General features: G+C 34.7%; 1 protein-coding gene across 2 annotated transcripts; it reads right to left on the bottom strand.

The window, feature by feature from the left end:
• Positions 1–1,363: 1,363 nt before the first annotated feature.
• Positions 1,364–11,852, bottom strand: LOC111064134 (cyclin-T1-like). Of its 2 annotated transcripts, XM_039442849.1 has the most exons (6): positions 11,588–11,852; positions 8,887–9,006; positions 5,899–6,239; positions 3,759–4,739; positions 3,366–3,626; positions 1,364–1,598 (listed from the first exon to the last, which is right to left on the bottom strand). In XM_039442849.1, the coding sequence occupies exons 1-5, from the start codon at positions 11,837–11,839 to the stop codon at positions 3,371–3,373; spliced, it is 1,950 nt and encodes a 649-aa protein (XP_039298783.1). In that variant the 5' UTR covers positions 11,840–11,852; the 3' UTR covers positions 1,364–1,598; positions 3,366–3,370. The 2 variants fall into 2 exon arrangements, with proteins under 2 accessions (XP_039298783.1, XP_039298782.1); XM_039442848.1 differs by having other exon boundaries at positions 3,366–4,739.
• Between the last annotated feature and the right edge of the window lie 15,067 nt (positions 11,853–26,919).

Consider the following 26,919-nt stretch of genomic DNA (forward strand, 5'->3'; position numbering starts at 1 on the left):
AGGTGTCTATCTAAAATGCTACATAGTATCAAAACTAGCCTAATAGTACATCTGTACACAGTCTTCACAGTGACTATTAAATATATAGCAATGAATAACTCCTGGAGTAATATTATTTGAATCATACCTCCTTCTTCAATTGCATGAAAATTACAAAAAAATAATCATGGATGAAGGGGCTATGTGCAGAAAACATTGAAAAAAATAGTCTAAGTGTAAGAGTAATGTGTCTAAAGTTGAGCAAGTGAAAAGTATTTGGTCTAGGAACAATAAAATCCAGCTATATGATTTTGATACTGAGCGATGATAAAGTTGCAAATAGAAAACTTTGAGCCTTAATAACTGAAAACAAGCCATTTGTTACATAACCCCTTCATCATCCAAGGTCTTCAATTTTGTTCACTGTTGATACCCCACGCGAAAAGAAAATGCCTAAGTCCTGAATGATGAGCCTGTTGCCAAATATCTGAAACAGAGTATGGTATATGGAATAAAATGAAATAATTCCAGTATGTAGTATGTATTTTATTCGGTTTCATGTTATTCAGTTGATATTTATTTTATGGAGATTACTATGGGGAACGAAGTATATTAACCTTGTACTATTTAAAGCTTGTTGTTTTCAGAGGATGATGCTCGTGGGAAGTGGAAGTACCTCAAGGATAATTATAGAAGAGAGTATAAGAAGATGACCACCTCGAAATCCGGCGATGCTGGAGGTTCAAAAACAAAATGGCCATATTAAGACTTACTGTACTTTCTCCAGACTGAAGTGGAACCAGGACGTTTGTCAGGGAACTTGGAAAATTTTGAAGATCCTAATGAACTTTTTTCAGAGAGTCAAACTGTGATAATAGACCCTACTGAATTTCCTACTGAAATGTATGAGGTGGAAAGTACACACCTGGAGGGACCTGGAGCATCTGATATGCCACAAAAAACAGCCCCTAGAAAAAGAAAATTGCCTCCCCAAGAGGCAATTGCCAACAAATGATTGAGATAGAGAAGGAAAAGATGAAAATTCTCAAAGAGGATAAAGTAGAAGCCTGTGAGGATTACCATTTTCTCATGAGTTTGTTGCCTCATCTTAAGGCAATGCCACCAATCGAAAAACTTACTGTCAGAAATAAACTGACACAAATTGTATTCATTGATGCTGCAAGGTGTCCTCCAGGTGTGTCATCAGCCTCATCAGCAAGTATCAATTATGATCATGACTATAATAATTAAACCAGCGGAAGCATGTGGAAAATTTAAAATTTGTAAATATTTTTACGAAATGAAAATAAAGTTCAATTAAAATATATGTACATTCATGCATTGTTCTCCTTCAAAATGACTGAGTGAATAAGAGTAATGTGTCTAAAGTTGAGCAAGTGAAAAGTATTTGGTCTAGGAACAATAAAATCCAGCTATATGATTTTGATACTGAGCGATGATAAAGTTGCAAATAGAAAACTTTGAGCCTTAATAACTCAAAACAAGCCATTTGTTACATAACCCCTTCATCATCCAAGGTCTTCAATTTTGTTCACTGTTGATACCCCACGCGAAAAGAAAATGCCTAAGTCCTGAATGATGAGCCTGTTGCCAAATATCTGAAACAGAGTATGGTATATGGAATAAAATGAAATAATTCCAGTATGTAGTATGTATTTTATTCGGTTTCATGTTATTCAGTTGATATTTATTTTATGGAGATTACTATGGGGAACGAAGTATATTAACCTTGTACTATTTAAAGCTTGTTGTTTTCAGAGGATGATGCTCGTGGGAAGTGGAAGTACCTCAAGGATAATTATAGAAGAGAGTATAAGAAGATGACCACCTCGAAATCCGGCGATGCTGGAGGTTCAAAAACAAAATGGCCATATTAAGACTTACTGTACTTTCTCCAGACTGAAGTGGAACCAGGACGTTTGTCAGGGAACTTGGAAAATTTTGAAGATCCTAATGAACTTTTTTCAGAGAGTCAAACTGTGATAATAGACCCTACTGAATTTCCTACTGAAATGTATGAGGTGGAAAGTACACACCTGGAGGGACCTGGAGCATCTGATATGCCACAAAAAACAGCCCCTAGAAAAAGAAAATTGCCTCCCCAAGAGGCAATTGCCAACAAATGATTGAGATAAAGAAGGAAAAGATGAAAATTCTCAAAGAGGATAAAGTAGAAGCCTGTGAGGATTACCATTTTCTCATGAGTTTGTTGCCTCATCTTAAGGCAATGCCACCAATCGAAAAACTTACTGTCAGAAATAAACTGACACAAATTGTATTCATTGATGCTGCAAGGTGTCCTCCAGGTGTGTCATCAGCCTCATCAGCAAGTATCAATTATGATCATGACTATAATAATTAAACCAGCGGAAGCATGTGGAAAATTTAAAATTTGTAAATATTCTTACGAAATGAAAATAAAGTTCAATTAAAATATATGTACATTCATGCATTGTTCTCCTTCAAAATGACTGAGTGAATAACACTAATGAAGCCTGTGAAAAGGCTGAAAAATACTTTTCATTGGAGATATTTTTCATAGTTTTTAGATTTGTACACTATCAAGCTATCAAAATTAAAAAGTTTCCTCTGGATTTTTTTTTCTGATCATTACTTTTTGAGTAATTCCCGGGAATTTATGGGAACTTGAGGAAATTTAAGATTTCTTTCATAAAAAATGACCGAAAAAGACGTTTTTTGTTACTCAAGGTCTCAATCACCTGTTATACAACAGATTTATTTAAGAAATATAAGTATGAATAACTTATACATTGCAGTAAGTTCAAAGAAAACAGTAATTTGAAGTTTATATAGACTGATCATAGACTGAAAGGAAAAATAAGCACATAATAAATCATTCAATTGCATCACTATTATCATGCTACTTTCTTGTCTTACAAGTTGAAAAAGATTTTTTTTCTTACAAATAAATGCCTGTAAATCAGGTAAACAAAGTCAACAAAGTATTGAGTGTAATTCAACTTTCATTGCATGATTTTATTCAATTTCTCCGCACAAAAATAATTGACCCCCTAAAAATAAAGAGTAGAATATAAATCTAAAAATTAGAAATTATAAAATACAGCAAAATAGGCTTAACTAAAACAAGGAACATACTCGAGTTTAATTCAATTTAAAAAAGAAAATAATTCCAAAGCTCACAACCTTTCAAGAGTCATTGAGGCTCACTTAGGTAATTTGTAATAAGAAACTAGTCCAGGCTATCTGTGTTAACTGTGCTATATCTATGTTAACCATTCAATAAATGCTGCAAGTTTGAATTAAATCTCACTATAGAATGTGTTAAAGTATTTGGTGAAGAGTGTTTGAACTTAGAGGGCAATAATTGAGTGTGGTGTACTGACCTGCTCTAGTCAGTGGGCTGGATCGCCGACGCCAGCACTGCGGTTGTTGCTGGGAGGATATGAGCACCCTGCAACACCTCCTTGCTGATGCGGAACTTGAATCCAGGCAGAGCCTGCACCAGCTTCACCTTCTCCTTGGGGATCTTGAGACCCGAGTCTCCACCACCCCCCGCATCCACCGGCGTCGCCGCCACCGGTGCTATCGCATTCGAAGAGCTAGCCGCCTCCCGATCACTGTTCTTGTCTTTGCTTTTATGCTTCTTCTTATGATTGTGCGACTTGTCACGGTTCTTATGCTCCTTGTGTTCTTTGTTGTTGCTGGGAGGATGAGCACCCTGCAACACCTCCTTGCTGATGCGGAACTTGAATCCAGGCAGAGCCTGCACCAGCTTCACCTTCTCCTTGGGGATCTTGATCTTGAGACCCAAGTCTCCACCACCCCCTGCATCCACCGGCGTCGCCGCCACCGGTGCTATCGCATTCGAAGAGCTAGCCGCCTCCCGATCCCTGTTCTTGTCTTTGCTTTTATGCTTCTTCTTATGATTGTGCGACTTGTCACGGTTCTTATGCTCCTTGTGTTTTTTCTTCTTTTTGTGCTCGCGGCCTTCTTTATGCTTTTTGTGCAGGACTTGGGTTATTTCTATGGTGGCTCCGACGTCGACCGCGTCCAAACTACTGGCGGTGGTGACCGTGGTTGACGGAATCACTGTGACGGGCGCCGTTGTCACCACTGCTTTGTCGTGAGACACATTCAACACTTGTGCACTATTGCTGTAAATATTGTTATTTTCGTCCTTGACGTGTCCACTGTCAAGTCGAAAAATATCCTCAATCCTGACAATCGGTTCAGCTACTGATTGTTGCTGACGCTTTGGTGCTTGCACTACACTGTCATCCAGGTCATTGTTTGAGCTATCAGTTCTTTTTCGCTTTAACTTGCCACTGTTGGAAACGACTTGAGATTGTGAGTGGTGCGAAGAGTAGGAGGAGGAGTGGTGGTGATGGTGGGAGGAGGATGAGGATGAGGAGGAGGTGGGGTTGTGGTGACCATGATGGTGGTTGGATGAGGAGGAGTGGGGGTGGCTGCCCGGCTGCTTGTAGTGCGTGGCCGACTCAGGCATGCCAGGTCTGGATGATGAGGTAGTTGTTGCTGAGGTGGTGGCCGCTGGGTAGTCGTAGCTGTGCTGCGGAATGGGGTTGTGGTTCTGGTTGCACATGGCTCGTACCTTGTCCTTGAGCCTCGAGTGACACTTGTCGAAGATGATCAGGAATTCACTGGTGAGTCGCTCGAGCGCCTCTTGCGTCACCGACGAGTCCACGTAGTAGAACCAGGGACGGCCCTCGTTGCTCTCGGGGATCTCACAGTTCGACCACCTACATCAACAATCAATTCATCAATTACCGTATACATACAGGGTCTTTCTAAATGATGGACCCATTTTCAAAAATTGGTATTTATTAAAGTAAAAATGCAAAATGGACAACCTTTATATTTTTACTTTAATAAATACCAATTTTTAAAAATAGGTCCATCATTTAGAAAGACCCTGTATTGTTTTAGCAATCCATACTTACTGTGCTACACTGGTTAATGATATAGATCTATTGCTGTACAGTATAAACTAACGTTCAAGTTAAGTACATATCTTGAAGAATTATGTTCAAACATCGCGCTCTAAAACGATTAAACAAGCTTACCGAAATGTTTGTACTGTACAGCTGAATTCATATGAATTATTTCCTTCGTAATAAATAATGTAGTTCGATACAGATTCAAGTAAGAATGCTTGAAGTGTAATGTAAAGAATGAAGTTATAAATAAATATTCAATTTTTACTATTGCAGTGTTTTTATCACTTTTATCAAATTTTGAATAATTGAATCGTAATTCTATTCAATGGAATTGCTATTGAGATTATTTTCTTTCTCCTAGACCGGTTTCTGGATTTAATTGAAAATTAAACCTATAGATTTAATGGTCAATTAGATTTCATAAGTGTCCCATAAACCAGGTCCTACCCTGCATAAAACCTATAGATTTAATGGTCAATTATATAAGTGTCCTAGAAACCGGGTCCTACCCTACATGAAATCTATAGATTAAACCTATCAAACATTAAACCCTATAGATTTGATGATCAATTATATTTCATAAGTATCCCATAAACCGGCTCCTACCCTGCATAAGACCTATAGATTAAACCAATGAAATATTAAACCAATTTAATGAAATTTTAAGTCAATTAGATCTGAATTAAAAAGACTAAGAAATTGTCAAATTCTTAGACAATAAGTAGGTTTTTTGACAATTTTTTAGTCTTTTTCATTCAATATGAATAATTACCACAATATCAACTTCTGAACTACACAAAAAGTCAATTGGATTTCATAAGAGTCCTAGAAACCGTGTCCTACCCTACACTGGCTAAGAAGATATCTTATGTCACTGGTTTCATAGCTTGTATTAAATGTTGTAAAGTAGGTAGTTTTTTCACAATTTGCGGGTGATTATGAATTTGAATAGTTTGCCCACCTGCTAGCGAGATGTATGCAGAAACAGGCGACGAGCGTGGGCTTGTACTGGAGACACATGGTGGTGAGGTGGAGAATGTTGGATGCCATGAAGTAGGACGTCTGTGCTAGGTCCTCTCTGGCGTTGACGAGCTCACAACACCGCACAACGTGGGTGCGCGGGTGGTCGATGGCCACGTCGAAGCCGAGCGTCTGCAGCAGCAGGTCCTCGTTGACGACCAGGTCCTGAGCCAGCTCCTGGTATTGCTCCGATTTGGTGTCGAGGTGCTGGTGCTGGTCGCGGTGTAGGCACATGTGCGCCACCTTGATCACGTCCCCCAGTTTGCGCGGCTGTTCTTCCACCTAACCCGCAACGCAACACATCACCACATTATTCAAATCAAATCAAATCAAATTTTTTGCCTTACAAAAAATATTCACAAATGAATACAGATTACAAAAAGTAATATTTTAGAATAAAAATTCAAATTCAAATTGTTTTTTTATTCTGATTCAAAAATCAAATACATACAAAATTTCAAATACATCAAACATAAAAAATGGAAATAAAATACAAAAAGCACTGAAGAAATTGTATAAAATATAATTTATGTAATAAGGCTTTCTACGTGTATGATGTATTATAAAAAAAAACAAAGCTTTTTTGAAACAGAATATTTCTAGCTTGCTGTAAGCATATAATGCTTAACGCGTGCAAGCAGGAGTGCTTATACTATAATTGAATAAAATCAGAAAGAAGAAGTAAGAAGTATAATTTTTTAACATAATAATATACTAATTCGGCGAAACCAGCAAAACCACAGTTTGAGTGCCGGTGACGAGTACCAAAACAGATAACGATAGAAAAACTTTGATTCAACAAGGTAAGCTTAAATATAGTCTAATATTATAAGTATACAATTCAATCAAGGTGAAAGTGGGGAAAACACAAATATATATATATTGTATGTAAGTTTGATGGCAATACTAGAGAAAAAAAATCAAATTGTGTTGTGAATTAGATGAAAAACACTTGTTGATTTAATCCAATCAATTATTTTTTTTGTACTTGATTTAGTGATGCTATCTAAAATTAAATTTTCGGGTAACAGGTTAATCAATTTATTTACTACATAGGGGAACTGTCTACGGCATACTTTTAGGTCTGTCCTGGAAACACGGTAATTTGATGGCGATCTGAAATTGTAAGCTGGAAAGTATGGAGTGAAAGTATTTTTGGATCTATTGATATAAAGTATTAAATTTTTTATATAGAGTTGTCTCACTGTCAGAACCGGGAATTCTTCATAAAGTAAGTGACTTGGATATCGTCTAAATTGATCACTCAATTTGTGAGAATGATATGATATTATGTATTCTATGTTTACAGTATGCAGTATAAATGCGAAAAATTTATATAATTCAAGTCTTTATGTTTATAGGAATTATGATTAATCCAAAATCATAACATCAATAATATATTATTGATCAGACGTCATTTTTTAATGATTCTACTATGTTGACAGTATATAGAATAATGCGAACAAGTCATAATATTCAAATCTTCATTTTGATAGGAAATAAAATTAATCCAAAACCATAACATCAATCATATTATATTGATCAGACGTAAACTTGTGAATGATTCTATGTTCATAATATATAGAATAAAATCACTTCACTTTTATGGGCTACTTTATTCAAATTAATAAAAACAATATAAAAACTTGTAGTACCATTTTATTAAAAACTTTAAAATATTTTAACGACTAGTTTCGACCTTTGGTCACTTTCAAGTTCAAAATGATCAATGGTCGAAGCTAGTCGTTGAAATATTTTAAAGTTTTTAATAAAATGGGTACTACAAGTTTTTATATTGTTTTTATTATATAGAATAAATATGCGAACAAGTCATAATATTCAAGTCCTTATGTTATTGGAAATATAATTCATAAGGAATAATAAATAGGTTGATTTCCTCAAACCAATACGAATGCTCCCGCTAAGGCAAGCAATGAACTACAGTAAGTTTAAATTTTCATGGCCAGATTAGTAAAGTAATTTAGTTATTTTGAGAAAATAAATCAAGTCACCAAATTAGAGTAAATGTAAACAGGCAATTGATGGAGTATTAAAAATACTAGATGCAGGCAGTAGAAAACTAAATAAATGTTGTACATTTTATAAAAAATTGAAGATATGCACCTAATGACAACAATAATAACACTGAAAATCGTGATAGTATTGATCTCATAAATATTAAGAGAGTAGTACTTGACTTTCTTATTTGTATGGACAACCTCTGAGTCTGCTCCACACACAGACATTTTAGCTGATGACTGATGTAGCAGTTATCATGCATATGTTCAAACGACAAATGAAGATAATTTGATTTGACAGAACCTAGTTTCAGAAAGTAAATTTCTTACTCTTAATAAAATGTACTCCAGACAGATCTCATGACGAATGATGGGCAAGTCTCGTTTGCCCTACGAACTGTTTTGATGAATTAATTATCAATAACTGAGAATATTAATGAATGAGAAAATTACATAGTCTAAATTTTCATTGTCCCTGTACTTGAAAAAATGTAAGAGTAACGGGATATGTGTGTTATATAATATTACCGTGACCTTATATATAAAGTTGGACCGTGACCTTTTATACCCAAGATGAAGAAGGATTTAAAACCACAGCAGCTGTCCTTTTGTTTAAGCAAGTTTTCTAAATGTTGAATATTGGTAAACTATCCGAATTGATGTAGAATCCAATTTGTTGAAAATTGCAAGAATCTTTTGGAAATCGGTGCAACTCTTCAATTTTTTGAAAATTGGAGTAGCATTCCAAATTCAACGAGAAATGGAACACTTTCCAATTTTGTGCAAATTGGAGCACCCATGCTTATCAGTCAGTCATACAAGACAATAGTTTTGCGTGCAATAACTGTCGGGCAGAAAGAAGTGTTATCAATTCCAGTTTAAAGATAAGTCTAAATGTAATCAGCAGTTACCTTAGCTGCAAGAAGTATGGCAGCCGCTGACACAGACGAGTGATGAAAGTGTGTAAACGAGTGGAACATATAGAACCGGTGCATGTACACAATCGCTGTATTTGTGCACTGCTGAGTCACCTGCAAATTACAAAAACATCATGCTAAATACTGCCATACATCCACTTTTAGACATACATGCGATTCCATTGGATAAAAGAATTGAATTATATTCATAAAACTAAAATCCTCATCTCAAAAAATTGAAGATTCTGATTGAAAAATGCCAATAACTTGTAAATCTGTAAATTCTCTCATTTCCTTTTTTCTTCACTCGACTAGTAGCTGATTTTTCAAATTACTTGGAAACTTGTAAAAAAGTAAGTGCTCAATTGTACGATCTGCTGTTGGTTGTTTGTTGGTCTATGAATCTAATGGCAACGAAAGTTTCGTTATTCAGGACAGTCACAAACTTAATGCTTCACCGCTGCGAAGCAACGAAACCTGATGTTAGTCCCTGCTGTATCGAAATTGCAACAATATTTTTCGTTGCTATACAGTGAAAAATGTACGATTAAACTTGGCTGGCCTTAGTAAGGTTCTTAGTTGATTAATTAAATTTGATACATAGTTGATTTTCCAAGTTATTTGACAATCTCTTGAAGAACCTAAGAGCTCTAAAGAATGTACTGCAGTTTATAGGACATTGTTCTATGAATATAATTAATAAATGATGATGACAATTTAGTGACAGGAGACATCCTTGGTAAAAATATAGACGACTATTAGTAGGGGCATTCACAATGTTGTGTCAACAAGCTCAACTGTTATTTGATAAGTTGGTATGGTGAACACAACAACTTACAACACCAACAGCACTGAAAAACCGTACTAGTATGAAAAACCGTTACTAGTAGACTACTGAAAAACCGTTACCAGTTAATTACAATAGGTACCGTTCCGAACGGCAACTAATGTTAATTGATGATTATAACCTTAGATTTGGTATGAAAAAATGCAAGTTAGGTATAGAAATTGGAAATAGTTATTTGTGCAACTAGTGCGCAAAGTGACAGTTTGCTGCACCGAAAGAAACGTTTACGCCCGAGCCGTAGGCGAGGGCGGAATGGTTTCTTGAGTGCAGCAGAGGAACTTTGCGCACGTATTTCACATTAAGTTTTTCCTACAGTTACCATTGAATATGAAACGTGGGTAATTATGGGTAAAATTGCCTGAATAATGTAGTAGTGTTTGAATGAAGAGGCGGCTGTGTGCTGAATGTGGTGGCTGTCGGCTGTCGCTGTCATCCACTGTTGTCCTTGGTTATAATATATAATGTAATAATTTGCGCGTTGTGCTTCGTTGCACCTCTGCTCACTATAGCAGCCCAGTCACTGTTACCAACTTCATTTTGATTTTGCTGCACTGTTGCTCCATATAACCTACTAAGTATTTTGCGTTGCCATGTTGCAAATCTGGAGTGCAGAAAAATTTTTCCCGCACTAGAGCGGAAAAGTGATTCTTTGCGTTCTGTAATCAGTGCAGCAATGGCCACTTTTCAAGGTAACTGTAGGAAAAGAATATGACCGCCGTTTTTACTGGAGTTAAGGGTCTCAAACCTGCGTTATCTTCATCATCAGTTGTTGATTTCTTTTTTCAGTTAAAATATACTACTGCTATGTCGAGTCAACACTATGTTAGTATTTTATAGTCTGAATAGAATAGATTGAGGCTTCAACTTCAAGTCGATTGAATATCGCCGTTACTGGATAGTGTGTAATTGCATATACTACTAATTGTGTAATTAGACCCATTATCTTTTGAGCAGAAAATCGTGATGTGGAGTGAACAGTGACTTTTTTTTTCTTTTTTTTCAAATCAAATCAAATCAAATCATTTATTTCGCCATTTAAAAAAACAATCACAAATAAAGAGCAAATCAAATATGATGAACAATAAATTTAAACAAAATACAAGGGTTAACTTGAAAATAAGAAAATAATAATACAAAATCATAAATATCTCTTTACGTATATATATATATATAATTTACGTATTATATATGGCATCCAGCAAAAGAATAAACTTTGCCCGCTGGTGACCGTTGCAAATAGAAAATAGTATAATAATATTTAAAAAAAATCCTCATCATTGAGTCATTTCTGAGAATGAAGAAAAGAGAAAAGTAAATAAATTATAAGGGATACAATAAATTTTAATTTAAATAAGGTTTTCTATTGAAGTGAAATAGTTTGCAATTATCCAATTTTTTATATCATTACTGGTATCTCTAGTTATATGTGTTAAATTAGAAGGTAATATATTTATAAACTTGCTGCTTAAATATATCAACAGTCTCTTAACTAGTGTAAATTTTGCATAATAAACTTCGTATTTATTGATAGTATTTGGTCTAAAATTATAATGAGATTCATTTATCATAAAAAAATTGTCTTTATACTTAATAATATATTTTGTTAAGATATTTTATTATCAATCTTAATTTGGGAGTGATATCTCCTGTTTTTTTTCTCTCACTATATCATTTTTATTATAAGTGATGTTTTACAAATAAATCTACAACGGTATGTTACTATACTATTAGTCAAAGATTTTGAATAGCCTTATTCAATGAATTGAAAGACAATGAATTACATGTTCAATGGAACCCCCATTGACTATTATTAAATGAATTTGTAATAGTAAATGATAAGTGGGCTACCTGCAAGCGATGTCCCATATCCTGTATGAAGTTGGCGGCCTGCTGACGGCAGGAGAGCTCGTTATCGGGCGTGTAGCCGAGCCGAATGCTGGGAGTGTTGTTGAGCTGCTCCTTCGTAAAGTACCAGCGGTCCTCGGGCGACGGGCGCGACATCTGGACTGCGGCTGGCGACTGCTCGGCGCTTCGGCGACTGCTCCGCGACTGCGGCAAGGCATTGGCTGCTGGGCGATACAGCGATACAGCTTCGATCATTAGCGTTGCGGGGCCTGCAAACAAACCACACAACCCATTAACATCACACCAAACACAGCTTATTCATTTGTAACAATACGTACGCTTAACACTTGCTAACAAGTACCAAATACACAATTAGTACACTTACGGAAAGGATCAACAGGCTCAAGCCCAAAAATGATATTTCTATTTATACAACATTCTATTAGACAAGTATCCATAATAATTCAATGTAAAACGCATATATAGGTAATTGACTGTGATATCATCAGTCAGAATCAATTTAGCATCAATATTGATAGTATTGCAAATCAAATCAAGACAGAACTTAATGACAGAAATTTACAATAATACAACTACAAAGCGATAAATACGCATCAAGCTGGTAGGTTACCCGGATGTCATTCGGTCAAAACCGATTTCCATTAACAATCAGCCTACAAGGACTACTTTACATTTTGTGGACATAACCACTTTCAAATAAGGTTAGGGTACTAGAATAACGCCAACAAAACCTTCAAAATCTACACCACAGTTCCATTAAATTCTTCATTGGGTTAGTAGGCTACACCCTTTAATAGAAGCTCTACATTCTAAAGGTGCGTAAAGATATACGCGCCGCGAACATGAGCAATTCACTTTTAATCAGCTGATTATAGGTATCTGTATTTTTACAGAAACGATAAGATACGGATATAAAAAGCTTGGCATCAGCTGATTAAAAGTGAATTGCTCATGTTCGCGGCGCGTAAATCTGTACGCACCTTAATAGATTTCAAGTTCTGCTAGGTAGAAAGATAATAGCATTGGCTATTATGGAGGGCTCTTACATAAGCAGACTAAAAATATAATAATATTCCCTCAAGAACTATTGCATTTTTCTCAACAACAGATCAAAAATTCATTGGAAAGCAGGGCCTGAAAACTGAACTGATCAATGTAATAGTAAACAAATCCAAATTAAAAATTCCCATATCAGTCTAAAAATTTGAGCTTTCACATTGAATATATCCAGTAACATGGTTTTGCATGAGAAATTCTCAGTTTCGACCGAATCAATAATATTTGGTCGACGGAAAGTTAATAACTCAAATTTTTCTCTTCATATGTTAGGCCTTTATAAAATCATAAACCTTCATGATTAGTCATATGATCAGCAAAAGTATAATCTAACAACAGAGTTGTTACCTTGCAATACACTAGTACCAAAGACATGAGTGAAAGAAGATTGTGTTGAACCATGTAAAAAATATCAGAAATATTTCCTATCAATAACTTGAACCGTAAACAAGTTTAAACAGAATTGAGACATACAGTTCTGAATATATTATCTGAGAATGCTGTTGAAAACAAGCGTAATTGACAACAAGCATATAGGATGTGAAATAGCAAATCTTGAATAACTATCCATCCAATTTATATGAAAAGCAAATTACAAATAATAAATAATAAACTTATAAATAAAACCCAGAACTCTAAAATATAACTTAATAAAACAGTGAACTGACACAAACCACACCCTGATAGACGGTAAACTTGAAAACTAGACTCCGGTAAACTTGAAAACTTTTTAAAATGTTTTGAATAATACGTCAAGGACTGTATCTATGTACAGACAGTCCGTTAGAGGGCAGGTAGATCGCCTACGTCACTAGACGACTAGTACACACGTACGTACAGATTCGTGAGAACAGTCGTGTGGACACACGCCTCGGCATCCATTGTACGTCCATCTGTACGCGTCCACGCATGCCTCGGCACTCAAAAAGCTATAGGTCCACGTTCTAATGGCAATGAAGAAAGATAGGAGAACAACGTTGCCGATCCTCTGTCTTGCCAATGCCTTCTATAGACGGTAGCTGATACAGGTTTATTGATGTATTATTAATTGTTCACTCTCGTTTAAATAATCAATTATATTTTATCAATCAAGAAATTATATTTTTCAATAATTTCATAATTAATTTTCAAATTTTTTTTAACATCTTTATTGCCCATAAAAAACAAAATACAAAATAAAAACTTACAAAAGAAATATTCTAGATTATAATATTATGCTATTTTACAAATAAATTAAAATTACATGGCACCACCCAGCAAGGGCAAAACCCTGACCGCTGAGTGAGAGTATCAGCTGTTTAGACAATATAAAAATTTATCATTTACTAATAATCAAAGCTACAAAAAATCGAAGTTAACAATAAATTACTAGTAACTATGAATATTTGACTGATGTCGAAGAAAAATTTTTGTATCACCCACTTATTTATCTGTTCCATCCTCTGTCTACCCCTATTAGAAAGAGATTCTGACAATGCATTTGGCATGATATTTATTATTTTTGAGCTAAGATACCCCAATTTAGATGAAATATTTTGTTTATTAATTATCAATTCTGCATTATTAGGAGTCAATCTGGCAACAGAACAAGACGAGAAAGAGATAGCACTCTCCGCTTTGTTGAATGATAGACAAGGATAGCAATACAATTGCTCGTCAAACACTGTCATTATAACGTGGACCTCACTATAATATAAAATGAATGATGAATGAATTATAATAAAATAGAAAAATGAAAAATAATATTTCCTAGCTATTTGCAGTGCTATGGCATGTCTTCTATTAGCAATGTGTGTTGTTTTTTAAAAAGATTCTATTGCATTGTCCTCTACAGCAGGGGTGCCCAGCCCCCCCAAGGGCAATGGCGCATGCCCCCCCCCCAAAGTACCCCAATTCCCAACCCTTTCGTTTTTAACATTAGTCAGTGTGTGACAATAAAATTCACATCTTACAATAATAATAAATATCATCTAATAATATAATTGATAATTCTTTATTGCAAAAGAACATTGCATAGCAATTTTAGTACCTAAACATTCATACAAATTTGGAACGATTTTATTCATACAATATATAATGTCGGCAAGTTTAGGTATTCTAAATCCTATACTATTAAACGAGCAATTTCTGTTTAAATGTTTATATGTTTGTATTCCAACGGATCTCGAAAACGGCTCTAACGATTCTCACGAAATTCAGAACATAGTAGGTTTATAATATAAAAATTCGATTGCACTAGGTCTCATCCCTGGGGAAACTCGCTGAAGGACATTAAAAGAATTTATCCATCCTTGGAAAAACAGCTGATAATTTCGTCATCTGTTGATGATGGAAGTGAGTGAGCGAGTGCATGTGTGTGGGACTGAGACAAAATTATGACTCAGCTGTTGAACTTTTGTACTTAATTCAATCAGGTACTTAGTGGCAGTTGTATAAAAGCCGGTTAAATTTTAATCCTGATTAATTCCAGTAGAACCAATCAGATAAGATATCTTTTTGAGATGGTCTTCTGTGATTTGGTTCATGTGGAATTAATCAGGATTAAAATTTAACATGCTTTTGTGAGAGAAATTTTTGCATTCCTCTGCGAATTAATCTCAATCCACTATGATTAGATAGAACCTTCCTGTATGAACTATGAATATTTATTATAATTTCTTCTTTCGTAATAATTTTTATATGCTTTTGTAGGTACTCCAGAGCGGAGCTCGGTGCCCCGATATTGACCATAAATTGGAACAGGTTGTCACTGATGTTGTGTTGTTGGTAGTATTTACTTTTTAATATTACAGGAGTAAATAACACAAGTCGAACAACATGTAACTTCAAATTATTTGGTTTTTGAAATAAAGATTTCATCTGAACAAGTACATTTTGTAAATTCTATCTATTAATACCAACAACACAACAGTCTTCCTTCGCAAATTTAGAGTATTCTAAAAATTGAACAATTCCAAGTATGAGGAACGGAATAGCGAAGGTCGAATGAAATACTGATTATTGTGAAAACACTTCAGGTTAGTCTTGCTTTATGAAAACATTGATCAAGTAAAAGAGACGCTTTCTACGTTTACATTTTGAGCCGTATCTATCGCCCACGGATTAGGGCGTGTCATTTTTTTACGTATTCTCTTTCACTCTATCTATCTCTCTCTTTTTCTTCCAGTCCTAAGATTAGAGGATGTTGATCCGCCTTAAGATTAAGAAAGAGGGTTTGGTTAGGAGAATGAGAGGGGGAACTGGCTCAGTCGGAAGTTGTTCTCTTCGTTGTATTGAGGATGCTCGCTTGTTCGCGCTTATTCGTTGTTCCCTTTGATACACGCCACCACCAAAATGTTTGGCATCATGGAACAATCCAAGTTGGCGGCCAAAAATCTGATTTCAAGAGTTTGAAGCTATATTCACCATAGTAAAAGTTGTTGGAATTAGATAAATCTTTCGGATATTGTAGTATGATTATTCTGGAGCTTCCAGGAACTGAATCGATCCGATATCCTAGACATTATTGGAATTTCAGACGATTTCTTGAAAATCGACATATTTTTGCCGCCATCTTGTTTTTTTATGATGACAAACATTTTTAAGATTGCCACCATGGATAATCTCTTTCTACACATCATTACAAAGAGATTGATACCATTCCCAAGTCTATACCTTCAAGGAGTCATGAGTTACACGGTTTTCTAATTGTTGGGATTGCCATTTGGTGAAAAAGCGTGTTTTCCGCTGCAAACAGTACTTTTCTATCGTTTTCCGATGACTCTCCAGCCGTGGAATATGGTCTTACAGCCTCCAACCAGATGCCATTTCCAAGCTTTGGAGATATTCTAAAACACTGTACCAATAACACTAGTGTATGTCTACTGCGAATACATTTACAGAGTGGAAAGTGAAATATTGTCCCCGAAAAATGTATGTTTCAAGTTTTTGAAGTTGAATTAATCATGAAAAGAGTGGTCGAAATGAGACGATTCTCTCGAACATCATAGTTTGGTTAATTCTAAACACTTTGGTGATGAAACCAATCCGATATCTCTCACAATAACTGAATAGGAAGCGATATAAAAATTTCTGTCAATAATTTACCGCCATTTTGAATTTTCCAATGATGTCAAATATTTTCGTTGTTTCCATCATCAATATTCTTATTCTTCTTGTTGTAACGAAGAGATTGAGACCATTTGCAAGTATTTATCTTGAAGTAGTAAAAATCGATTTTATAGTTTTAGCTTGTTACCTCATGCGTATGGAAAAACGCACCTCATGCAGGGTTTTCTTTGGAGGGCGCTGGAGAACTCATTTTTTGACGTACAGCGCATGAAGATATATCGTTCTAAAGTTGAAAAACGCTCTAAATTTCATAGATTTAAAATTTCTCTGTATCTTTTGCACAAAAAAAGTTATAATGGAATGAAATTTGAGAAAAATTGGAAAAAAGTTTTTTTTGGGCTTTTGAAGGTTATAACTAAAAAATATGCGTTTTAGAGGAAAGTTTTATAAAACAAAAATTGTAGAGAAAGATTTTAAAATATTTTCTTATAAAAAACGGTTGAATATCTTACACGGTTATCGAAATACAAGCGATATAACAAAACCCTGAAAATTTTGGCGGCTATCTTGTTTCCGAGGTGTTTGCCTGTGATTTCGACTTATTATCATCACGATCCTTATTATGCTAGACCTAACGAAGAAATTGAGACATCTTCCACGGCTGTTACTCAAAAATGACCACGGAATGACATTTGCGCCCGGACTATATTACCCATGAACTTTTTAAGAGTTCATAATGGTTTCATATTCCACCTACCCAGGCCACCCGCCAATGTGGGGGATGTGAGTGAATGAAAGAATGCTATTTTAGTCTGTTTTAACCTGGGTAACCTTGATTCAATTTAATTTTTTCCGACTCTATTTTATACTATAATTCAATCTATCCATTATTTCCCTCAATATTATTATTATTTTCTGTGACAGCCGTAGTTTATAAAATACACTTTTTTATGTATTTCACACGACATGCAGTCAAATATTTGACTACATAAAAAAGTGTCTTAATACATCGGAATGGATCGAGAAACCATCATTTTTATAAGATAGTCATTACCAATACGAAGTAAGCCAGTTTGAAGTTAGAATTTCCCGTGTTTTGATAACAAAAATTCATCAAATTTATATATTTTCAAACCACATTGAAATCCCAGCCAAAGGTAGTATTTTTCAACGCTGAATTCAAATATGCTTTGAGAATTTTCCCATCACCACTACTTCCCCATCTCTGAATTTTGATAATGTTATTGAAATCTGTTCTTCATGAAAATAACTAAAATTGGTGAGTGGAACTGATTGGCTAGATTCTCCTGATCTTTTGTTCAGTACAGTAGTTGACCGTAGCTTGCCTTGACAGATTTACTATCGAAAGATGTCGAAATTTCGAAATGTGAACACTATGTCTTGAACACTATGTGTTGGTGGTCAGGAAAGATGCCAACTGAGTGCAATGCAATGTGAGAAAGCCGAGAAAGGATGTGACTCATTCTTGCTGATACTTCACTGTAGGGCTTCATATTGACCTTGATAAATTCTGTATAATATAAGGCACTAAGGCACGTGGCATTCTACAGAATATGAAATTGAAATTTTTCTCCATAGTGATATTTAGTTATAAAGTCAGCATTGGTGTTGCCATCCTTGTATGTAATTAGATAAAGGAGATAATTGCCTCTATTCTTTACCAACTCCGCACGGTTGCCAAATGCCCCATCTCCTTTCTTTTACCCCCAAATTGTTTTAGACTAGAGACCCCCTGAGTTGAAGAACTCGATCATGAACTGTTGTATTGATCTCTGAGATTCGCAACTTGTAATTAAACAGAGTTGGTGAGAATTATTATGGAAACAGCTAAATATATATTTTACAAGAATGATATTACAGTAGTAGGTTCCATGGGAATCCTATAGCAATTATTTAAAGAAAAAACTTTCTGTCGCTTCAAAACTTTTGCCCACCATCTTGGATCCGTCATATGGATTCAACTTCATTTCAAATCCAGACTGAGTTTTCCATGCAATGATTCTTGATTATTGGACAACTCAAGTTGACATTCTAGCACAGCAGCTTTTTACAGAATGCCCCAAAAACCATAGATTTTCAGTTCCTTTTCCAGTTTATGTCATTTTCGCCAATCCTAACCATTGTACAGAAAAAATCGCTCTTGCATTTTTTTAGATAATATTATCTATATAAATAAAAATCGAGCCTCAAATTTTGACATTCAATAACTTTTTTATGTGTGCACCGAATTTGATGGTTTTTTTAGTTGTGTTCGTTATGTTCAGGACCAGGTTTATGGCCTATCAAATTTATAATCCGACTTCAGGACTCTTTTCTACGGTCCTTCAAAGTTTACATGTAATCCTTATGGGAGAAGATTTGTGAGCTGGCCACACACAGAAATAGAAATCAGCTGTTATAATCATTGCGTCATCCAACAGCCGTCGGTAGATAGAGGACAAGAGTGTGCGCAGCTCCACAACCGCCCATGTATTTTATTTTAAACGCTTCGACTAAAAACAAAATGACTGTTCAGTGTGTAACCATCCAGCAGTGCGGCCTCAGGTTAAAGACTTACATGCTCTAAAGACATTGCTTTGTTTCGAATAAATGTGCTGTCTTCGGTGCTCGGAATTGATTAATTTTTAGTCGATTATTTATTTTGCAGTTGGAAAATTATCTATATAAATAAAATGCCGCATCGCGCCTCCTCAGGTGTGCATCCAGCTGATGTTTGTTATGAGATGCATCAATCTATTTGGCAGTACGAAGTTCGCCAGGCCAGCTAGTTTCGAATAAAATGAAATAATTCGGAGCTCTCTATCTCCTGAGTTACAATTTTTCATATTTTTATTTTTATTTTTAGCGAGTCATATTTTTTGTAAAAACGAAATTTAGAGGAATTTCCGTTTTCAATAAACAATATCGTCTGATTTCTTCCATTCAAATTCATGATTTAAAGCCGCTCTGGACGTAATTTTGTGCTCTACAACCTGATAATAGCTGGAAGAAAAATCAGATAGATTTCCAGGTAGACCTGATAAAAATGTTCCTTGAATTTCGAAAACATCCAATTTTTAGCTTTCTGCGGAAGTTTACTCTGTTGCTGTTAGTTCAGCTGTGGAGTTGCATAAACGATTTTATAAAGACATGGCTTAATTGTTTGTAAAAGTTGAAACTCACCTGCAAATCATCTTTGTCCTGACTTTTCAAAACCTCTTTGATGACAAGGTTTTGTGATATTATGCTTCACTAACCGTACATCAACCTCTTTTTTGATTTGCATCTGTAAAAAAATGGAAAAAAGTAAAACAATCTATTTCCAATTATTGCAATCAATACTATATATTATACTTACAATTCGCATTAGTATTATTAAACTCTTTAAGAAATATGCAGATGATTTATTATTCTATTGATAATGCAGAAACATATTTGTAAGCTTCTGCAGTGCTATACAGGGCTCACTGATTGATTCTGAATTCTGCTAAGTGTAAAGTATTATTAGTTGCCACAGATTTAAAGGCAGAGTTGAATATGAATAAAATTAGTTCCTAATAGATCTAAAAGATGGTACCACTCAAGCCTAATTGAGATTCTTTCAATATATCATAAGAAACGAACATATTCAAAATCTAAAAACAATTAGTTATAGCATGCAGGAAATTTTACTTTTTGAGAAATCTTTGTCCTGACCACGTTTTAACCATGTTGTATCATGCACTTGTAGAGAGCAGGCTACAGTATGGCATTACAATGTGGGGAGGGGCTTACATGACAACACTCAATCCATTAGTAGTAGGCCAAAAATTCATAATGAGAGTGATAAGTTGGAAACCAGCTCGACATCATTCGCTCATTCTATTTAGAGATACAAATATCTTACCATTGAGGTATTTATACTTTCATAAAGTGCTAGAACTATTTTACAAAGAAAACGGCCAAAATCTCAATGAATTCATCTACGAAGTTCGTCACCCAATGTACCCACGTATAGGTGGGCACTTTATTCCGCCTCGTCCAAGAAAGGAGAAATTCAGGAGATTCTTCCTATATGTCGCTCCTCGTATTTTAACCTTTTGCCAAGTGAAATAAAGGATGCATTACGCTTGAATAGATTCAGACACTTGACCAAGAGTTGGCTATTGAAGAGGAATGAAGTGGAAACATTGTTTCAAGAAATATTATTTCAGTAGATTCATTTATTGATTTTATTATGTATGTATGGCATTTCAACACGCTCAAATTATCAGATTGCATTATTCAAGCTTCTAGAGTATAATTCAGCTAAATTTATATTATTAATTATTCATTTATTTATACATTGATACATACAATATAATTCACAACTATGAATGATTGGGAAAGGAACAACAGGCTTAAAGCCCAAAACTGTTCCTTTCCCAAATTTAGATAGAAATAGTCCAAAAATAGGTTATGTTCACACTTATTAGTAAATGTATTACTTATGAAAAATTCAGCAAAATTTATTACTTATATAGCTTAATCTATTTACAGTTTAATTTAGAATTCTCTCTCATTATTGTTCACATTTTAACTTGATAGTTTCTAGTACTAGATCTCATCATATTCACTCTTCATATCGAAGGCATTTTATTTATAGTTTATATTTTCGTTTCTATTCATGCAGAGCTCTGCTGTTTCATTTTTGTTAATTCTTATATTTTGTTTAACATTGTATCCATACTAATCAAGAGATTGAAAAATGCATATGGAACATGAACGACCCCAAACTGTATTAACTCAGGGGTTGTTTAAACCAATATTTTACCACTATTTTCAGTTATATATTAAGAAAAATTTCAATTTCAACTTATGAGATAATATATGACAAAAAATTCCACTAGAATAAGAATTATTCAATGTAAATGGATACAAAAGAAATTGCAAGAAAGAAATAACTTAAAATGTATCAGCTGTAGCTACTCTTTGCTACTGACTGTAGTTGTTTACTTGGTACTTTCTGTCTTACAGACAGAAGTTTCATACACTTGAATTCTTGGCGATAATGAAATACTCACTTGGAATGCATTTCGGTTCTTTGAAAGGCAATTCTTATATTGCCTTGCATTGTCCTGTTATTCTTCACTCATCCACCATCACCCTGCACTGCATGGTATTGTAACAATGCACTGTATCAATTTTACCCAATGTCCTCAATAGCACAGTTAATCTGAAATAATGAATTGATATCAGTACCAGAAATACAATACAATTTGTTCTATCTTGGCAGTCACCACTATTTCTGACACTAATTATTACCTCAATAAGAGTGTATTTCAAGAGCAAACTGTATTTGTTTATTTATTCTTTATTTATTGATACAATAAGTACATCATCAAAATAATAGGGAGAGAAAAATAAGGTAACCTTGTACTATTCCTCTCCCAAATTTAGATAAGGTTACACATAGTCTTAAATAGGTTAAGGCCCGGTTACACAACAGCCGGTTGAATTTTAACCGTGATTAATTCCACAAGAACCAATCAGAGAAGCCGTCTTTTCAAAAACGCTTTCTCTGATTGGTTCTCGTGAAATTAATCACGGTTAAAATTTAACCAGCTTTTGTGCAACCGGCACTAAGTCTTGTAGTTGTTCACTTCACAAAATTTTCATTCCTTAATTATTTCCACTTCGGACTAACTGTCTTACAGACAGAAGTTTCATACACTTGAATTCTTGACTACAATAAATAGTAAAAATGAATAATGTTTTATACAGCTGTTATATCATGACTAATATAAGTTTCTTACATTTATTATCATTGAATGGGAAGTGTATGCCGGTTCAATGGTGATTGCCAACAATGGCTTCTTCAAAACTTGACAGTAGACCATACAACTTGAATACTAGGGACTCAAGACAATGCTCTATGTTTAACTAACAAATATTATGTAACAACTGATGGGTCGAATTGATTTTGTGCAAATGCTCTTTGTGAGTGGAGTCAACTTCAATCTATTTTACCTAGAGTACCGTACTTTTTTTAGGAAGGCGGCTCAAAAATTTCCAAAGAATTGAAGAATTGCTTGTCATTTCAAGAAAGTGAAAGAACAGAAAATAGACTGTGCAAACTGACAAGAGATGCCGTCACAATACATTTTAGATGGTGTCTCTTCTCAGCATGCGCAAATTATAGCATATTCATGAGATTTTAGCTTAATTAATTGGTTATCAATTTATCTTGATAAATAATTATTGATCTGATGGACGACTTCTTTTGTCGAAAACAAAAATGTTGAATAAGAAGAAAATAACATTGGCATTGTGCAGCCACGCCTGCTAAATAATTGTACCAGGACTAACAGCCACTATCTATGTCACATTCTGTACAGGAATATCACAAACCATCTGAAGCAAATGGAAAATGTTGTCAGCATTAGCACCTTTAAATGCTACCTTAAAAGGTGGCTGTTTGAAATTGGTAGGGACGGCGCATCGCGGCTCATCCAATCCGCCTATATCCATTGAACATCACCCCTGGTTGTGAGTGTTCGTCTGGATATGCAGGACTCTGTATGTCACTTAAAATTATTCAGTTCGTACTACATTTTTTTTATATAAATATATATGTTTTTTTTTTAACTACAGAAATTTGGGTTCAACAACATTGAGTGCTTTCCACATCCTCTAAAGATGCTTTTTTATTTTTTATTTACTCTACTTTACTTATTCTATTGTTTTTGTTGTTTTTTATTGTAAATCTTTAATTGTCAGGTTGTTGTAATGCAGTTCACGGTGCTCATTCCCCACACCCAGACTTGTTGTCTTTGTGGGGAATATTCACTATTTATCTAATATAAAAGGAAAAAGGAGCCTCCTTCATACGCCAATATTAGAGTAAAAATCAGACTATAGAATTATTCATCATAAATAAGCTGTCGAGTGAATTATAAATCGCATGCCATGACGCATGCAATTCAATATCTCAATGTAACTTGGTAAAACATCAGCAGCTGTGTAGACTATTAATTGCATGCCTCATTGAATACAATTTTTGTGCACTATTAAATGAAATTGATTGCGTGCAATAACGCATGCAATTAATAACTAAAATAACATAGTATTGTCTCTCGAACTTTCTCTGCTTTGAACTCGGGCTGTCCTGTTCCCAGTATGTCTTAAAGATCTAGCTTTTGATGTTAGCATTTTTGATACACCAACCCCAACAGCCATTAGCCGTTTTCACACCGATATCTCGCCGACACGACATACAGACAGGGTTTACTCTGATGGACAGTATAAGAGGAGGCTGGGGTTGATTACTCCGCGAGGTCTACTGTTCACAGAACTACTAGTTCAAATGCTAATGAATTAATCATTATTATTAAACGAAAATCCAAATTAAATGCTGTAATTCACCCCGAAGACTTCTGGTACTGCAAATATTGACAACAGGGTAAACAGTTTGATGGAAATTCGATGAGCGCTACTATTCAAGAATTATTTGTCAGCCCGGGAATCGAACTCAGTACCTCCTAATTGCCGGTCAGGAATGCTTTTCCTTTACACCAAACTGACAATCTCTGGATAGCGGCGCTCATTTTATACAAAGCCATAGCGGCCAGCCAGTCTACAGATCGAAATTACAGAGATATTGCAATTATTCAAATGCTAATGAATATATTATTATTATTAATCGAAAATCCGAATTAAATATTAATAATAAATTATAAATTATATTAAATCCCTGTTGTTTACCCTGTTGTCAATATTTGCAGTAGCAGAAGTATTCGGGGTGAATTACAGCATCTAATTTGGATTTTCGTTTAATAATAAATATCGGGGGACCGAGCTTTGCTGTGGGGTGTGAAAGCATAGGAAATTTGTAACGAAAGAATAAATTCATAGTTTATATTTATTTATTCATTTTCTCAGTCGCACAATTATTTTTACAGTGATATGAGGAGACACTGACAGGCACAAAACTGTCACTTTTCAATTTAATACTACAGTTCAAATCAAAATCTAGGTTAAGCTACTATCATCAAAATAACAATTTATTCACACTTCAAAAAAACAAACACATCATCAATAACAAATATATATACTATGAATTCGATTTAGAATGATATGTTTGCTACAATATTTTCTAATTACTATGTATCACTAACAGCATTTAGTTACTATTTTTGACTTTCTGAAGTGAACATGTTTTCTAAAAAGTAGAGAAATAAACGAAAATAAGTTTCTCTTGCTGAATTTTTCTTCTCGTGAGATCAGGTGGATGATCCCACCCACATGCACTCGTTCACTCTCTTCCATTACAGTATCGACATACGACAAAATTTGCAGCTGTTTTTCCAAGGACATATTTATCCTTTCAATGTCCTTCAGCTAGTTATCCAAGGGTTGAGACCTAGTGCAATCGAATCTTCATATCATAAACCTACTTTGTTCCAAATTTCGTGAATATCATTAGAGCCGTTTTCGAGATCCGTTGAACATAAATATTTATACCCATATAACCATATTATAGCCACATAACCAGATAACCATATAAACATAACCATATATATATACAGAAATTGCTCGCTTAATATTATAGGATAAATTCATTAGCATTTGAATAATTGCAACCAGATAACCACATAACCATATAAACAGAACCATATATATATACAGAAATTGCTTGCTTAATATTATAGGATAAATTCATTGTAATTTCCAGATGGCTATTGAAACATTGATCTAACTAAAGCATGATATTAGTGTCAATGACCGAAATCTGCGTTTCAGTTCATTATCATGTGTGTGAGAGAGAGAGGGACCGAAGGAAAGGGTATGTTTGAGAGAGTGATGTGGTTGAGTGGGAGTGAGAGATTTCGAAATATTATAATTATGCTGTATGGTGGGTGAGGAATCATAGTGTGTCCCTTATGCGACACTCATAGGTATATATAATATATAGGCTATTATATACAACAGGGTAAACAGTTTGATGGAAATTCGATGAGCGCTACTATTCAAGAATTATTTAGAGTGTCCCTTATGCGACACTCATAGGTATATATAATATACCTATACAAGAAGTACTGAAACCATATCCATCGATTTTGGAAGCGGCATGTCTCCTCATCTTCTCAATCTTTTGAAACAGCATTTATTGTCTAAGGGTGGTGAAAGAAGTTTTCTGCATTCCATAACAACAATCTGCAGACTGACGTCTCGGGTATTAGAATACAACGGCCTTGCCGTTCTTGTTCTTGGTACCTTATACAAAAGGGACCCCATAATACAAAAAGAAATCAGTTGCCGGACAAAGCTAGCGGAAGAAGAAGAAGAAGAAGAATAACAAGAAGAAGAAGAAGAAGAAGAAGAAGAAGAAGAAGAAGACGACGACAGGTGGAGAAGAAGAACAAGCGAGAAGTCGAAGAAGATAATAGAAGAAGGAGACAGAAGAAGAAGAAGAGGAAGAAGGTGAAAAATAATAATAAGAAAAGATATAGATAGGAGAAGATTATAACCGTTAATTACACTATTGTATCTATGACCACTCTTTTGACGAATTGAAAACTTATAAATTACTAGTGGTACTCTCATACAGTAACAGTCAGGGTTGTATTCAAATACCGTTGGATAACATCTTTCCAATATTGTTTCATTCATCTAGAAGTATATAATCTGTTCTTTCTTACATTGATATCAATTATGTATAAATTAATTTTACTGCAGTATCAGAATTTGTCCTTAACCTGAACAATTAAAAAGTCACATTGAAATAGTAATAATTTTGGAGTTTGGTAGAGATACATTTACAAGGAACTCAATTCATTCATTAAAGGCTATCTACATAATTCTAATAGGCTCTGATAATCCATAATGACAAAATAGGTGTTGAATGGATAAATGAAGCCTAACAACTTTGTTCTAATTATTTAAGATTAAATTGATTCTACCTCGGTGCTAGTCAGCTTCACATTTGTACATGTATCATTGTATTGAATTATTAAATATTTGATGATTTTGGTAAAACAACATTTTAATCCTGGACTAGTAGTTCTGTCAACAGTAGACCTCGCTCAGTTATAAAACACAGCCTCGTCTCAAAATGTCCATGAGAGTAAATCCTGTCTGTATGTCGTGTCGGCAAGATGTCGGTGTGGAAAAGGCTAATGGCTGTTGGGGTTAGTGTATCAAAAATATGCTAACATCAAAAGCTAATCTCCTAAACACACTGGCAACAG

This window comes from Nilaparvata lugens, chromosome X, assembly GCF_014356525.2.
Source record: "Nilaparvata lugens isolate BPH chromosome X, ASM1435652v1, whole genome shotgun sequence".
NCBI lineage: Eukaryota > Metazoa > Arthropoda > Insecta > Hemiptera > Delphacidae > Nilaparvata > Nilaparvata lugens.